Below are 17424 nucleotides of genomic sequence, written 5' to 3'. Positions count from 1 at the left end.
GCCAAATGGGGATGACTTGAGAAGGAAATATATGTTAGGTGACCAGGAGAAGGCACAACACCGACACAAAAACTACTCCAGTTGGGTGGCCAGGCCCTTCCTACTGGCCCTGGGCTAAAGTTAGCCTGCATTTGTGTCTGGTGTGCTGTGTGTCTGTGGTCTTTCTTGCTGCTACATCGAAGCGGCCTTACACCCATGACCCAGGAGGGAGGGCTACATCCTATTTCAAGACACATCTGGTTGCAGCCCTGTCCAGGAGCCCTAAGCATGTTCCTTCTGCTTCCTTAGATCTCCACTGCATTTGGTGACCAAACCTATGTGGCCACATCAGGACTGTGCTGGCCAATCTACCTGAGCTCCCCTTGGGGTCTCTTTTCCTGGCTGACTTTTTAATTTAATTAATTTATTTTGGCTTTTTTTTTTTTTTGAAGTAGGGTGTCACTCTAGCCCAGGCTGACCTGGAACTCATCCTGTAGTTCCAGGATGGCCTCAAACTCACAGCCATTCTCCTACCTCTGCCTCCCGAGAGCTTGGATTAAAGGCAAACACCACCAAACCTGGCTAATTATTAAAAATATTTTTACTTATTTTTTGGTGAACAGAGAAAGAGAGAGAATAGGTGTATCAGGGCTTCTTACCACTACAAACTCCAGATACATGTGCCATTTTATGCATCTGACTTTGTGTAGGTACTGGGAATAAACCTGGACCAACAGGCTTTGCAAGCAAGTACCTTTCACCACCAAGCCACCTCCCAGCCCAAGTCTGATTTTTCCCCCTATCTTTTTATTTTATTTCATTATTCATTATGAACCTTACTATATGAAAAATCATTATATTGGCCCATGGGTGGCTTTTTAAAAATTAATCTTATTTGTGCAAACACACACCCATGTGCATATGTATTTATGGGCAGGCTAGGGTCTCCTGCTACTGCAAACGAATACCACATGCATGTGCCACAGCTTTATGTGGAAACTGGGGAATCAAACCTGAGCCTGCTGTCTTTGCAAGCAAGTGCCTTTAGCCACCGAGCCCTGGCAGATTTAAATGTTCCAGCCTCTTGTTTTAGTCTGAAAGTTGCCCAGTGGAATCACTGCATCAAGCTATCAAATGATGGAATGTCTGACCACAGGGTCAGGATTTGTTGGCTAGAATTATAACACCATTCTGATTTCAGTGATCAAAAGGTGATCATGAGAATGGAATGTGTTGTTCCTCGTGGAAGGTATAGTCATACCTGTGTGTAATTGATGCCTGCTGTGTGCCAATCACAAGGCAGGATGTGTCTGTGATCTCATTCAGCCCGGCTGTCACTCCATAATCCCCACTCACACAACAGGAACATGAAGGGCTCAGATTGGTTAAGAGGCCTGTGGTGGTTTGAATGTGAAATGTCTCCCCATTGCCTCATGTGTTTGTGATTAAGCCTCACACTGGATCCCCAGCTGGAGGCAGACTGGGAGGCGGAGCCTTGCTGGAGGAGGTGTGTCACTGGCGGTGGACCTGGACCTTCATTAGTCTTGCTGCAAGCTGAGTACTTGGACCACTTCAACACAGTTACATGACAGAATGTGGGCCAGCGTCCTGAGCGGGCCATGCTCTCCCTGCCGTGGTGAAAGCTCTCTTGTCAGCCTGAAACGAACCTTTCCTCCCATCAGCTGCCTTGGGTCGGGTGCTTTGTCACAGCAGGGAGAAAGTAACCACTCCGTGGCCCGGGCTAGCACTGGCTTGCGCCTCAACTCTGGGTCTCCCCTGGAGCTCCGCTCACTGCCGCGCAGCTAAAGGCCATGGCTAAGCCAGCGAGCTGAATCCCACCCTGTCAAGCCACGGGCAGCGCATGGGTTTCACCCCAGCGCAGAGGTCCGGGTCCCAGAGAGTGGAGTGGAACCCCTCCAGGGCCCAGACAACCTGCCCAGCAGAAGGAATGTGCCCCCTTCGCCTCTGCCGGGCACGTCTCAACCACGCTCCTGGCTTTCTCGCAGATTTCAAAGTAGAAGGCCGCAGGTCCAAGCTATCCTCAACATTTTCCATTCCTAGCACGCCGGACACCCCCTCCCCACGTACATGACGCCAGGATCCATTCCTCTTGCCAACTAAGGACGCATGGCTGGTGTTTCTCACCAGGAATGGGGGCCAGATCCACTTCTGACCACCTCTCCCCTTTGACCCCGCGGAGGTGGAGACCCTCTGGAACTACAGAGAACCTACTGTTGGGACTAGACCAGGTCTTGCGGGCTTCCAGGTTATGCTAGTTGCGACCACGAGGGGGCACCAGTCCTCACAGCCCCTGCCCATAGCTCACCCACTAGAAGTCACTGCAGAGCCAGGCCTGGAGGCGGGTCTTTGCTGGGGCCCTGGATGCCTGGGGTCTGCAGAGGAGGCACGTGAGAAAATCACTGGAGGCGAAAGAAGACAGGCAGAGGGCGGGGCTTTTAACCTTCTGGCACCCATCTCCACCCTAGTCCCTGGGTGGCTGACTCACAGGAAAAGAGGTGGGCTTTGGACCAGGACATACGGGCTTTGCCCCAAAGAGCTCTGCATACAAAAATCCTCAGAACATCTCTGAGGCAGCAGGGTGGTTGTCCCCATTGCACAGATGGGGAAGGAGAGACCCAGGGAAATCTGGCCAGCAGGTGGCTAAGCAAGGATCCCCTGGACAGCGGAGGCTAGGGATCTTAGTAACGTCCTACCAGGGCATTTGGGGAGTCACCAGACCCTTGGGTGGAACACCACCACCTGAGGAGTCCCAAAGCTTGCATCCCCAGTCTTCAGTACCAGGCTAAGACAGACCACTGAGCTCACACCCCTTACCTTTGGGTGAGTCTTCCAAGGTCCAGTCCAGCTGCAGGTCTGGGGAGCAGAAAGGATCAGGTCACAAATGGGACAGAGAGCAAGGAGGGAGACCCTGGGAGTCTGCCTGGCTGCTCCCAGCCTCCCTCCTGCCTACAGCAGGGGCTGAGGTCTGAGTCAGGGCCTGAAGAATGTCCTGAGGGAGGGAAGGAATTAGGAGGGCAGCCCTTGGGAGGGCTTGAAATGCCTGCCTCTGGCAGACTTTGGGTCTGCGTGAGCCAACTGGGCAGCTGCCTTGTCCACGCCTGCTGGTTCCTTCCAACTGTTCCCACACACCCTCTCCTGACCTCTGCAGGCCTGCCCTGGTCATGCTAGCTTGGGGAAGCTGGACTTTCCCCCTCTCCCTTTTCTTTTTTCTGCATCCTTTTCTTTCTTTCTTTTTTTATGTTTTATTTTTATTATTTTTTTGTTTTTGTTTTTCGAGGCAGGGTCTCACTCTGGCCTAGGCTGACCTGGAATTCACTATGTAGTCTCTGGATGGTCTCAAACTCACAGCGATCCTCCTACCTCCTACCTGGGATTAAAAGCGTGCGCCACTGCACCTGACTCTTATTCTTAATTTTTCAAAATGTCATCATGCTTTTAAAATTTTTATTTATTTATTTGAGTGAGAGAGAAAAACAGGCAGATACAGAGAGAGAGAATGGGCATGCCAGAGCCCTTTGTTACTGCAAACAAACTTCAGATGTGTGTGCCCCCTTGTGCATGTGGCTTACGTGGGTCCTGAGGAATTGAACCTAGGTCCTTTGGCTTTGCAGCAAGCATCTTAACTGCTAAGTCATCTCTCCAGGCCCCTTTTCTTTCTTTCTTTCTTTTTCTTTCTCAATTTTTATTAACATTTTCCATGATTATAAAAAATATCCCATGGTAATACCCTCCTTCCCCCACCTTTCCCTTTGAAATTCCATTCTCCATCATATCCCCTCCCCATCTCAATCAGTCTCTCTTTTTCTTTTTCTTTTTCTTTTTTTTTCTTTTAGAGTGAGTGAGAGAAAGACAAAGAATTGGCAGGCCAGGGCCTCAGCCACTGCAATCAAAGGCCAGATGCTTTCATCACCTAGTGTGTGTGTGCAACCTTACGCTTGCATCACCTTTGTGCATTTGACTTATGTAGGACCTGGAGAGAGACTGAACATGGGTTCCCTCTCCAAGCAGGTTTCCACCCACCACTGTTGCCCTAACCCACTCTTACCTAATGGTCAACCCACAGTCTTCTTGTCTGACCCACTGGCAATGTTTGTCACAACTCCCCACTTCCTTCTGAAATTCCTTTCTCTCACTTGGCTGCAGAGACACTATGTTCTCCTCCTTCTTCCCTGACCACACCTTGTGTCTTGTGGCTGGTTTCTTATTCCTGGGGTTTGCCAGCACCCATCTTCCTAGGATGCATTGTGGGGGGGGGTCTCTTTTTCCCTCTCCCCTCCCTTATCTCCCATCTCCCTAGGTGACCTGGTTAGATTTGGGACTTTTAAAGGACATTTAGCCTCTTTAGCTATAGGTTCCACTTTCATGAATTCAACCACCTGCAGATTGAAAATGCTTGAAAAAACAATTGCATCTGGAGCTGGAGAGATGGCTCAGTAGTTAATGCACTTGCCTGAAAAGCCTAAGGACCAGAGTTCGATTCCCCAGTACACACATAAAATCAGGTGCCTGAAGTGGCACAGTAACACAATCACGCAAGGTTGCATATGTCACAAGGGGGCGCATGTGTCTGGAGTTCGTTTGCAGTGGCTGGAGGCCCTGGCACACCCATTCTCTCTTTCTCTCTCTCTCTCTACTTGCCTATTTCTGCGTCTCTCTCTCTGTCTCAAATAAATAAATGAAATAAACATTTTTATTTATTTGTGTTTGTATGGGCGCATCAGGGTCTCTCATGAGTGCAAATGAACACCAGATGTTCACAGCACCACTTCTTGCATCTGGCTTTATGTCAACGTTGTGGAGTTGAAGCTGGGCCAGCAGGCTTTGCTTGAAATTTGCCTTTAGTGGCTGAGCCTTTTTCTGTGCTTACATTTTTGTTGTTTTTCTAGTTGCTTTTTCTTTTTTTGCTTGTTGGTCTTTATTATTACTATTACTACTGTGGACACAGGGCCACCCACTGTAGCCATGGCTGGCCTGGAACTCATGGCTATTCTCTTGCTTCAGCCTCCAAAGTAGTAAACTTACAGGAACGATCCAACACACCTATATACCTGTGTCTTAAAACAGTCTTTTTTGTTGTTTTGTTTTCCAAGGTAGGGTCTCGCTCTAGCCCAGGCTGACCTGGGATTCACTATGTAGTCTCAGGGTGGCCTTGAAGTCATGGTAATCCTCCTCTGCCTCCCAAGTGCTGGGATTAAAGATGTGCTCTTAGAGCAGTTTTGCATATGTGGTGTCCATGCATTTGTATTTATGTGATCATGTGTGTGTGGGCGTGCTCATGCATGTGTGTGAAGGCAGAGGTGGACACTGGTGTCTTCCTCAATTGCTCTCCTCCTCACTTATTAAAACAAATCTCTCACATGAATCCAAAAGATGCTAATTCAGCTAGTCTAGCTAGACAGCCTGCCCAGGGGATCCTATTTATTTCCACCTATGGAGTGCCGGGATTGTAAGAGGGCCCCCATATCCACTGGGCATTTACGTAGGTGCTGGGGACTTAACTCTGGTCCCAGCATGCACCTAACCCACTGAGCCATCTCCCCCGTTTGAGACACCATTTCATCAGGAATTCAAATCAGCCCCATTGAGTAGTGAGGGCAAGCTTCCGGCTCGGTGCCGTTTCATACAAGGGACTTGTGCTCGCCCATTCTCTCTCTCTCTCTCTCTGTCTCTTTCTCTCTGTGTCACTTTCAAATACATAAATAAAAATAAACAAAAAATATTTAGGGCTGTAGAGCTGGCTTAGCGGTTAAGCGTTTGCCTGTGAAGCCTAAGGACCCTGGTTCAAGGCTCGATTCCCCAGGACCCACGTTAGCCAGATGCACAAGGGGGCGCATGCATCTGGAGTTCATTTGCAGTGGCTGGAGGCCCTGGCGCACCCATTCTCTCTCTATATATATATCTGCCTCTTTCTCTCTCTGTCACTTTCAAATAAATAAATAAAAATAAACAAAAAAAATTTAAAAAAGAAACCAAGGGACTTGTGCTTGTTGGGCTTCCAGTATCTGTTTTAGAGTTCCTTCTGCCCTTTAAAAAATTTTTATTTTATTATCTGAGAGATAGAGAGAGAGAAAGGCAGAGAGTTGGAGTAGAGACGGGAGTGTCAGGGAGTCCAGCCACTGCAAACAAATTCCAGATGCACACGCCACTTTGTGCATCTGGCTTATGTGGGTCTTGGGGAACTGAACCTGGGTCTTTAGGCTTCACAGGCAAGTGCCTTAACCACTAAGCCATCTCTCCAGACCCTGGAATCCCTTTTTGGATACTGGGGGTTAACAATCTCTCTCTTCTCATCATTAGTGACTTTGGTTATAAATTAGAATGACCTGGCTAACATGAAGTAAACATATCTCTTTTGACTGGGTCCAGTATTCCCATCTGTAGCTTGGACCCTGAACAAATCTGGGATATCCAGCTGCCATCTGAAGTAGATAATGGCATCTCCACTTGGATGTCGCATGGATCTAAAACTGAATGCCTCTTAAATCTGCTTCCCCAGCAGTCTTCTCTGTCTCCAAAAATGACCGCTTTAAAGCCAGGCACACTCCTGTAAGCCCAGCAGTCATGAGACTGAAGCAGGAGGATGGGGAGTTCAAGGCTAGCCTGGGCTATATGAAACCCTGTACAAAAAAATAGTGACTAAGGGGGCTGGAGGGATGGCTTTGCGGTTAAGGCATTTGCCTGCAAAGCCAAATGACCCAGTGGATTTGATTCCCCAGGACCCACATTAGCCACATGCACAAGGGGGCACACACATCTGGAGTTCGTTTGCAGGGGCAGGAAGTCCTGGCATGCCCACACTCTCTCTTTTCATAAATTTTAAATTCAAAAATTTTAAATTTTAAATTTTAAAAAAAGCAGGCAGGGCATAGTAGTGCATGTCTTTAATCCCAGCACTCAGGAGGCCAAGGTAGGAGGATCACTGTGAATTTGAGGCCACCCTGAAACTACATAGTGAATTCCAAGTCAGCCTGAGCTAGAGCGAGACCCTACCTCAATAAAACAAAACCAAGCAAACACAAATGGCCATTCCATACATGAACTTTCTCGGTTTAAGTCCTTCCTTGATGCCTCTGTTTCATACTATGTCCAGTCCATCAGTACATCACAGTGATCCCCGGGCATGGTGGTGTACACCTTTAATGCCAGCATTTGGGCAGAGGTAGGAGGATCACAGTGAGTTCGAGGCCAGCCTGAGACTACATGGTGAATTCTAGGTCAGCCTGGGCTAGAGCAAGAGCTAAAAAAAAAAAAAAAAAAAAAATCCCAGTGACTGTCTGGAACACCTCTGGAATCCTCACCCATCCCTCTAGTCACTGATAATGCTGTGGTCTGTGTCACAGCTGTGTGTAGAGTTTCTATGGTGACCTTTTTCTCCCAGCCTTATCAAGCCCCCCGCCCCCTTCTCTTCTATGTTCTTCTGCACCTGGGAGCACAGGAGCCTTTCCAGCCATTGCTGTCAGACCTTGTCGCTGCTCTGCTCAGAATCACCCAGGGACTCCTGGTTTCTTGCATAGTAAAAACTCAGTTCTTCATAATGGGCCCCAAGGCCCTATGTGACCTGACCCATGACCTCTCTGACTGCATGCCCCTCCTGTCACTGCAGCCCAAGACCTGCTGGCTGGTCCAAGACCTGCTGGCTAGCTGTGCTTGGCCTGCTGGGTCTTTGGATCTCTTGTGGAAGGGCCTCTCCCAGTGCGACCTCCTCCTCTCCCTGGGCCCCGTCAAGGGGACACTTTGCAGGGGTGTCCCTCACCTTGCTGGGTGAGTGAAGTTGCAGCCTCACCACAATAGCCACTCCCCATTTTCTTTAGTTTTCTCCCTCCACCTTCCCACCCTGTGCCACTCTGAAGGCTCGTCTGTTTGCTGGGCATCTCCATGTACCCTTGCGCCCAGAACAGTGCTCAGCATACCGAGCGTGGTGGAGCGAGGGGCAAGGACCCGCCCCGGGGGTGGTCACCTTGTAAGCAGCTCAGAGGCACTCAGGGTTGGGTGCGTTTGGGGCTGTGGAAGACACCAATGCTTCACAACCAGGAATGGCCAAGACCGGTGGCAGTGTAGCCTGACAGGAAAGTCAGAAGGATTGTATGCACTCCCCTAGACCCTCAGAGGACATTAGGGGACAGCAGCTGGTCACTGCCCACTTCAGAATACTCTCTGGAGGCCATTGTGGACCCAAGCATGGGGTGGGGTACACAGGAAGGCCTTCCTTCCTTCCTTCTTTCTTTTGTTTTTTTTTAAATTTTTATTTTTATTTATTTGCAAGGGGAGAGAAAGAGAACGGCACCAAGGCCTCCTGCCACTGCAAACAAACTCCAGGTGTGTGTGCCACTTTGCATCTGTCTTTACGTGGGCACTGGGGAAACAAACCCAGAATGGCAGGCTTCACAAACAAGTGCCTTTAACCACTGGGCAATCTTTCCAATCCCTCTTTCCTGATTTGATTCAGGAGCTCACTATATGGCCCAAACTGGCCTCAAACTTGCAGTCCTCCTGCCTCTGCCTCCTGAGTGCTAGGAATACAGTCGCAAATGTCTATGAGAGAGAGAGCGAGCAAGAGCTCCTTTCTTTGGCCTGTTTTAGGGACCACTCACCCTGGAGCCTAGGAGGGAGACAGAGAAGCATCCCATGAGCAGTCAAATCCCCTTTCCTGCCCCTCCCTCTTCAATCTGCAGACGCTGGGGTTTATTCTGGAAGAGAGGGCCCCGGAAGGGTGTCTAACCTGGCATTTTCCGGTGAATCTGCTGGAACATTCTCCGATACCAGTCTCTGGGGCTGTCAACACTCTGAGATCAGAAAGTGAAAGTCAGCCCTCCCTGCTCACCCCTCCTTCCTAATATTAAACCAGAAAAGTTGTCCTCAATGAGACCTTTTCCTGGGAACCCTTGAGACTCCCGTAGGTGGCTACAGGGACTGGGGATGCCTTTTCTTCTTTGAGATGGGGTCTCACACAGTCCAGGCTGGCTTCCATGACTTTGAACTTCTGATGCCCTAACCCCCCCACCCCCAAGTCCTGGGATGACAGGCGTGCCCCAGCACAACCACGTTTTGCAGTGCTGGGTGTCAAGCCCAGCTTTGTGCATGCAAGGCCAGCCCTCTACCAGTGAAGTAACATCCCCAGACTTTCTGTGGTGCCTTGATGTGACAATAACTTCTTGCGGGGTGTCACGTATGACTAGGACACATGGAAGGACTCCATCAGCGTGCCCAACAATCACCCTCCGTTGTGAGACGTGAGACGGTTGACATCTTTTTTGCCTTGCTGCGTGTCTAGAGCATAGAGAAAGAGCCTGTCCTTTTACATAAGGAAAATAAAAAAAGTAGCCCTGTAAGGGTGAGAGGGCATTTCACACTTTCACATCACCCTCCTCATTAGAGTCTCAAAACAGCCCCAGAGGCTGGAAGGGACACATGACCATGAGGAACTGTGGCTGGCCCAAGACACCAAGGCGATGGAAGAAGGGTGGGGTGTGGCAGTTCTGGGTGGACTTCCAGATCCTTCCCTGCCTGCCACAGTGTGAGGCATTCTCTGTCAGGCCTCCCTCATCCAGCCAGCCATCTGGAATCTATTCTGTGAGTGCCATACTTGACCCTTGGGATTCAAAACTAAAAGGGGGTCCCTGCAAGGTTCAGTCTTTACAGCAGTAGGTCTCTGCCTTTGAGATCCTGTTGGGAATTCTAGACATGCATCCCATACCCATTTGGGTGACTCACACACACCCATACTTTGTGGAGTTCATGATACCCTGAGACCCATCATGGTAGAATTCCTGCTTAATCTGGGATGATGTGGGTACAGCCTTTTTATGTCCCACACTGATTTAACTCATAGAACTAGAGATCAATGTGGGTCCCTGGTCCCCCTCTGTCTGTGACTCCCAGCCCTGGACTCACAGATCTGGGGGCAATGGGCATGCCGCTCTCATCCACGGGCCCGATTCCCTCGTACTTCACCCATCGCTTGTCCCGACGCCTGTTGTCCTTGGTCCAGGTGGCTGACCAGTTCTGGGCATGCTGGGAGGCAGGGGGTTTCAGGTTTGCAGAGGGCCGGCTCCCAGGGCCTGGCCAGGTCTGATACCATGTGGGGTCTGTGGATGAGGGTATAGGAGAGCATTAGCCAAAGGCAGGGTCCCCCCAGCTGACCTTGATTAGGACATCGATGCCTGTGGGTACAAAGTTTCAACATCTCCTTGTTTGTTTGACTGGATGACACTGACTTCACCAACCCCATCCCGCGCAGCACCTCAGGGCTTCCGCTTGTCCATTGCACAAATTCCAAACGGATTTTGTCGAGAAATCTGTGCCCATCCCCTTCTGCTTCCTTGGACCTGACCTAAGAATTTGCAGAATGGTGGCTGGGAATCAGGACTTGTACAGAGAATACTGGGGCTACCCCGGCTCGGACGTGGCAACAAAGACTCTGAGGACAGATGGAAATTTAGACCGTAGCTCTGCCACCTTCTGCTGTGTGACTCTAGGCACGTCATCCGCCCTCTTGCTACCTCAGCTTCGACTTGGATGAAGTAAGGGTAATTGCAAGCAAAAGTGCAGCGCCTTTCCGCATGTGTCATTGTGCTCAGCACATATGAGGCTCCTGGTGAGGTCAGAAACTCCACTCCCAGGCACTGCTGTGTCCCCAACTCTCCCAAAACCTTTAAGCCCCAGAAAGCTAGTATAAGGACATAAGCTCTGCTGAGCCTCATGTCCAGTGGTGTGAATCTGAGTGCAGCTTTGGCTCCCAAACAGCTCTGAGACTCTGGCTTTTCGCTGGGAAGATGCCCACAGTTGAACCTGACTCTGTCAGGATGTGGAGGGATTGAATCAAGTTAGGTTTTGTGAGATGTCCTTGCAGTGTCTCCCTGCTGTAAGCATTCGCTAATTACTTGTTAAACCCTACCGCACAGTCCTTTACACAGCGTCTGCCTTTGGGGAATGTTTAAGAAAGGTTTGCCACCTCTTTCAGGGCTGGCCTGCACCCAAAAATTCTCAGGATCTCAGGGACCCTGGGAGCCGGCTGACAGCCTTTCAAGCTGCCTACTCAAATCTCCTCCTGCTGCGCCACATGAGAGCCAAGGGTCTGAGGGGGGCTCAGTACCCACCCCTTCTTTAGCCAACACTCCCCACCACTTGTATCCAAGCCTGGCAGCGTGTCCTTGACCCCGAGGCCCCGTGGCTCCTGCACGCTCCCTCTGGCAGGAGGGCGGGATGGGCTGTGTCTGCCTGCGCTTTATCCGAGGTTTCTTTCTCAGGGTCAGCAGATTCTCCCAGACAGAGGCTCTGAGTCGAGTTCCCAGGCCCCTGGGGACCTTGTCATAGCCTTGAAAACCCTGCTCCCCCTTGCTACTCTTTCCTAGAACAATTGGTACCAGGTGGCTTGGCACAGAGGGCTTGGGCTCCTCACCTCCCCCAAGGGGCTCCTAGAACAGGTCTTCCTGAGCAGACCTACCTGGGTGCTGGGAAGCTTCCCTCCTGGGTGGGGTGTAGCCATTGCACACAGTCCTGGGTGCGGGGTCATGGAACTGGAAATTAAGGGTGTTGGAGCCACCATTCCGGATCACAGGCACCTGGGGGGAGGGGCCAGGAGCAGCAGCTCAGGGCCCAGAGACTCCACAAAAGTAGGAAGGGGGCACTGCCAGGGCACAGCCCACAGCCCACAGCCCACAGCCTGTCCTTCAGGGAAATCCACAGAGCTTTCTTCAGACCCCCTGCAGTCCTAATCTCTTCAAGACTGCTTGCTCCCCCACCTGGCCTGCCGGTACCCCTACCAACTGCTGGCCTACAGGTGCAGCCTTCTTGCCGTCCACTCACCCGCGTCCCCCGAGAGGGTGACCCCACGTGGGTCCGGAGGTGGCTAGGGATAAAGTCATCCAGGCTGAGCCCGGCAGGGAGGTTGCAGGGCGGGCCTTGCATGCTTGGGTCAGGGCTGGCGGGCACGGGCCGGGCCAGCGGCTCCTCTGCGTGTCCTCTGCAGGGAGGGAGGAAGGAAGGGAAAGCCTGCTGAGCCGCACTGCCTCGGCTCTCTTGGCTCAAGCCACAGGTTGGGAGAGGAAGGCTGGCTGTGGGAGGGGGGCTGTGGTCAGCAGGGTGGGAGCTTAAGGACCCAGGAAACAGGCTGCTCTGGGCACCCGCCCGCAGGCTGCCTGTGCAGACGCCCAGAGGCACAATGGGTTGCTTGTTAAGCCCGGGGCAGGAGCTCCGGGTGGGAGTGGGGGAGGGGAGGCCCCATATGAAGGAGGGGGAGGGAAGGATGGCCAGGAGTGGGCCTGCAGCTTCCTGAATACTCCATGTGGGATTCTCTGTGCCACGACAGTCAGCTCCCCCAGAGGGAAGGCTCAGGGGCACTGGGGCAGCTGGCATGGAAACTTTGTTTCCATGTCCCTGTCTCCCCAGGCCCTGGGCAGCATCTGCCGGCTCACAGGTACAAGGGCAGCTAACAGCGAAGCCAATGTCTGTTGGCCATTGGGACAAAGCCAGCAGTGCCCTCATCCCTACCAAGGCCAAGGGGAGTGTAGCGGGCATTTTCAGGCAGGGAGCCGCTCCTTCTGGGCTAAGAGGAATGTGGGCTGCTCAGCTGGCCTCCCGCATAGACCAGACCCAATGAGCTGAGCTCAGGAGCTGATACCAGGTGGGTGGAGGGAGAAGAGGTGGGTGACAGCATAGTAACTTTCCCCAGGGTGGTGCCCAGTAACCATGGCTACTGTCTTGCATCATGCGCACATTCCCACTCACACACTTTCTTCCACCTGCAGGCTGTTTTGCAGGGAGGGCCCTCTCTGGCCAGCGGCATGGCCAGCAGTTTCTTTTGCCTCACACAGAGTTGAGGTCAGCAGGAGGCAGATCTGGGCATCCGGGAGATGGAGGTGAGCAAGGGGGAGGGAGGTCAGAGTCAGGTGCCAAAGGGCGAAGAGAGGTTGTGGACTTTGGTCCTAGAGAGCTGTGGTGCAGAGTCTGCGCCTCCTCATTTTTGTCGCTGGATCGGGCCTCAGGGGACCCAACTTCTACAACCTTCCGCATGGGTCGCAGCAGACCTGCACTGCCTGTGCGTGGAGTCTGTGGGGGCTCCGGGCACGGACACCAGATGCCTCAGGAGATGTGCTCTGTGTGTGGCGCAATGTACCCATGGTGCTATGAATATGACGGCTGGGGATGCCAGGGCATATCACGTGGGCAGCATGGGGGGTGATGAGAAGGGTGTCAGCTGAACGGCAGGTGGGGTGTGTTCTGTGGGGCAGTCACATGAACAGCGTGAGCGTTGTGGGGACCGGAGGGGATGAAGGTATAACGGAGGACTTAGGTTCCTTGTCTCCTGAACCCACTTCCTGCTCAGAGGGCTTGGGGTTGGGGCGGGGGCTGCTGGCAAGGAAATAAAGGCTAAGAGCAGAATCCTCTGTTCTGCGTTTTTGTGGGGATTCCTTCTGACATCTGAGCAGTCTATTGAGGACCCAGCCTTTCCTGACTAACCCCTGACTGGGGGTGGGGAGAAGGAGGTTGAGGCTGGAGGAGGGCAGCTTACCAGCTGGATTTCATTAGAGCTCTCAACCAAAAGCCAAACAGACAGACACACCCCGGTTCCCCCGCTTTTCCCCTCTGTTTGGCCTCCCCGGTTGGGAAAACGAGGCAGGCCAAGGTGGACCAACAGGAGGTCTGGGGAGGCTAGTGGTAGTAGGCCGCTGCTCTCTGTTCTGCTCATGGCTTGAGGCCAAGTTGCTGGCTGGGTATGAGCAGTTGTACCCATCAGCTGACAAGCCTTCCTTCCCTAATGTCCCCGTCCCGCCCTTTCGGCTTAGTGCGAGGTGTCCTCTTGTAGGATGGGCAGGGAAGGAAGTTTCACATCCACCCGTCGTCAACTGTTTTCAGGGCCTGCTGATCCTGGCTGCCCCCCCACCCCACCCCACCCATCTGCACTTCTCCCACTCAGCTCTAAATGCTGCACCCCCAGGAATATGTAGGGTTGAGATGGGGCAGGGAGGTAGGTGGTCCTGATTTTTCTCTGGGCAGCCCTGAGGCAAGAAGACATGAGGTGTCTTCTTTCCCAGGAAGACAGAGGCGTCCTAGGGAATTGGTGCTCTGCGCAGCATAGTACCGAAGGTGTTAGGGTCAGCTCCGAGGGGCTGCCAGAATTCATATAGCTCCTTCACGCATGTAAGCCCCCTCTAAAGTGCTGAGTGCTGACCATGGGTACCTCGCCCTTAGCTTTTCCGAGGTCTTTTCCAGCTACAAGTCCCCATGGACAGGTTCCCCCCCCCACCCCAACCACCTTTTCTAAATTGTGGGTAGAAGAACTCTCCACAACTCCTCCCAGAACCTTAAGAGTTTGGGACCCCGGGGGAGGGGCTCCATGCCTTCCCTTGGGCTTTCGTCCCGCCTCGCCTCGTCTTCCCCGCCCTTCTCCTTCCCGGCACTTACCTTACCCCGCGAGCAGGTGGCAGAGCTTGGAGCCGCCCAGGAGGGCAGGAGCATCCCTGCCCAGCTCCTGCTAGGCGCGGCAGCGGCTGGCCCCCGGGTAGGAAGGGCAGGGGAGAGTGTGGGCCGGGGTGGCCCTCGTGACCAGGTCAGGACGCTCTGCCGGGCTGGGCGGCCAAGGAGGAAGGGGGAGGCCGAGGAGGGGGGCGCGCCGAGAGGCTGGACCGACCGCGAGAGTGGCGCGGCGGGAGGAGTTTGGGACTCAGCTCGGGACTGTGGGCCCGGGTGGAGTGGAGGGGCCGGCGGCTGCCTCCTTCCCTCCCTCTTCCCTGCCGCCCTTCCCCCTTCTCTCGCGCGGTGCCCTCGGGCCGGCGCGCCCCGGGGACGCTGTGGCCCCTTGCCCGGGAGGCGGCGCCGGGAGGGGCCCTCGGGGGGTCCCCGGGGAGCCCGCCGAGTTTCCCAGCTGCTTCCCTGGCTCCCACCGCAAGCCCGGCGTCGGGGAAGGAGGGGCGAGGGTGGGCGGGCTGGCGAGGGCCGCTCAGAGTTTCCAGCGACATTTCCAGGGTGTGGGAAGCGAGCTGTTCACGACGGAGCCAGGATAGACAGGAGGGCAGGACTACCCGGAACGAGCCCGCCCGTGAGTCCGGGGGCCCGGGTGGAGCCCGCAGTAGATAGGCCCGAGGACCGAGATAAGGACGCCCCAAGGGGCATGGGGCCCGGCGGCCGCGGAGCGAAGGCACCGCCCTCTGCACTTGGGGGCGACGTGTGCCAACGATCGCGCGGGCACCGGCAGACGTGCGGTGCACACACGCACGTGCAAGAATAGGGAGGCCAAACTCAAGGCAGCGGGCGGTGCCCTGGGCATGCCGTCCCCCCCCCCCCCAGTCAAGAGGATGCGGGTGGGTCCCCCGGGCGGGGTGAGGTTAGGAGGGTCTTGGTGTTCCCATACACCGTCTTTGTTTTGATCTCCCGGCTTTTCCGCTGTTTCCGCGGAGCTCCGCCCACCGGCTCCCCCTCCCCCAAGCACTCCTTTCCCCGCCGAGGTCCTGTTTATAGAAAGTGAACGTGCCTCTAACCCTTGGCTCACCTCTGGGATCCTCCAGTCCCCAACGACCCAAGCAGCAAACTGATCAACTTCAGCGGGGTGTCGTACACTATGGGGCTATGCCTGTGCTGCCTGGATCCTCACGGGGTGTTCAACCGGCGCCCCGACCCGAGACCGCCCTGCATGTCAGCGTTTTCCAACCACCGCGCGCGCCCCACGGAAAAGAGACACGCGCCTTCCAAACCCGAGCCGCGCACGGCGGCCGGCTTCAGCGTGTCCCAGGTCCGGGGAGAGGGCTGTCCTGGCTGCGCCGAAATAAGCTCCCCAGAAAGCTTAGACAGGGTAGCAGCTCCGGAGATAGGCATGCCAGAGACTCCCATGGGTGTGGGCCACGGAAACGGGTCCACGAGCGGCGTCAAGCGGATCGCAGGCCTTCCGGTCTGCCAGTTGAGCATCTTTACGAAGCTAAGTGTTGTGCGGTCTAAGGTGCTGAACTGAGTGAGAAAACCTTTAAGGTTCCCTTTCAGGGACTCTCCGCCTGCTCTCCAGGGATGCTGAAGGGATGGGGGTGGGTGGGATGGACAGACAGCCAATGCCCGCAGAATGTGCAGAGGACTTCTGGGACACTGAAGGCAGGTAACCTGGGTGCTGCCCCTACCTTGAGTTTGGCTACTCACGGCGCGCTGAGAACCAGGCCTCTTGCCTCCCTGATAGAAGCAGTACCCACATCCCTAGTTCCGAGTTTTCCCACCTGTCAGGGGTCTTGGGACTATGAAGGGCCACATCACTTTCACTTTCTTCCTTGTTCTCCAAAGCCGGTGAAACTGAAGATCTTCCAGCTTCAGGAATCCTGGCCATACCCCTCACCAAGCAGCGAGCTTCTCTTATTCTCTAGGGCTCTGACCTGGACTCCAAGATAAATATTTAATGTAGAGGGTGCCTCTGGGCTACCAAAGGTCCCAACTTCCTGTTTCTCACCAAGGGAGGCACAGCCACGGGCAAGGAGCTATGGACTGACTACCAGGCCCACCTCTATGGGAATGGAGAGTTCGGTAAACAGGCTTGGAGAAGGCGGGCAGGGAAGTGGGGAGGCCTCACTGCAGAGCTGAGCCTTTAAAAGCCTCAGCCTGTTCAGCTCTGCCTGGCCACACACGGGCCTGGGCCCCGCTGCGCTGGCTGGTCGCCTTCTGTGTTTTGTGGTGCTCAGCTGGCCTCACAGGATGCAGAATACAAGAAGGACAGAACCATAGGGCATGGGGAAAAAAAAAAAACTAAGGAAACTTGACCAATTCCTCCTTTTCTGCTTGTATTTAGGGAACATCTCCTTTGAATCTCTGAATAATCTTTGAAAAGAAGATTAAGGGGGAAAAGTAGCAAAGTTCAGAGATTGGACCAAGGACCAGGTGTCTGGTTTCTGGTTCCTCCCCCAGCTTCAGCTCCTCGCTTCCTGCTAGGCTCGCAGCTGGGCAGCTTCCCGGTGTACAAATCCGAGCTGGGTAAGGTTGTCCCAGATAGTGCAGCTCTGGGCAGCATGTCCCCTGCGCACTCTCCTGAGGGGCCTCCCACCCCTATCAGAATGCGGCCTGACCACCTCGGACATGGCCAAGGACTGTTCTCGGCCTTCTCTACCACCTGAGCCGGGTAAACACCCTTACGTAACTGCTCTGTTTTTCCTAGCTATCTGATTCCAGTCACCGGGAGCCCCACCCTGCCCTAGGCAGCCAACTCGTCCTGTGCACATTCCCCCTCCCCCCAGCACTCTGTTCTGGGGCATCAACTGAGGGTATCATTAGCCAAGTTGACTGTTGACCAGTGTTGGGGAGAGCTGGCCACTTCGATAATTAGATAAAAGGGCATCCACTCTCCCTGTTCTCCTTCCCCAAGACAAACATTCTTCAGGTAGGCTCTATCCATTTTTATGTGTGTTCTCAGAGGACCGTTTTTCTTGTGCAGACCAGAAGGGATTAGCCAAGAAGAAC

At 53.8% G+C, this 17424-nt stretch overlaps 1 protein-coding gene across 6 annotated transcripts in view; it reads right to left on the bottom strand.

The window, feature by feature from the left end:
* Sorbs3 (sorbin and SH3 domain containing 3) overlaps positions 1-16342 on the bottom strand; it is a 28389-nt gene extending 12047 nt beyond the window's left edge. For 2 of the 6 annotated variants that reach the window (XM_045130843.1, XM_045130845.1), the window contains exons 1-7: positions 16197-16342; positions 11806-11962; positions 11444-11561; positions 9892-10085; positions 8720-8783; positions 2815-2853; positions 2306-2399 (exon numbers count right to left, since the gene is read on the bottom strand). In XM_045130843.1, the coding sequence (XP_044986778.1) occupies positions 2306-2399; positions 2815-2853; positions 8720-8783; positions 9892-10085; positions 11444-11561; positions 11806-11962; positions 16197-16303 (773 nt within the window). In that variant the 5' untranslated portion in view covers positions 16304-16342. Of the gene's footprint in view, positions 1-2305; positions 2400-2814; positions 2854-8719; positions 8784-9891; positions 10086-11443; positions 11562-11805; positions 11963-14403; positions 14661-16196 lie in introns of those variants that run through there. The other 4 variants (XM_045130846.1, XM_045130847.1, XM_045130848.1 and 1 more) reach the window with 4 other exon arrangements.
* Positions 16343-17424: the final 1082 nt, after the last annotated feature.

Source organism: Jaculus jaculus, chromosome 12 (genome assembly GCF_020740685.1).
Source record: "Jaculus jaculus isolate mJacJac1 chromosome 12, mJacJac1.mat.Y.cur, whole genome shotgun sequence".
NCBI lineage: Eukaryota > Metazoa > Chordata > Mammalia > Rodentia > Dipodidae > Jaculus > Jaculus jaculus.
The sequence above is the reverse complement of the archived record's forward strand: the minus strand, read 5'-3'. Positions and strand labels throughout refer to the sequence as shown.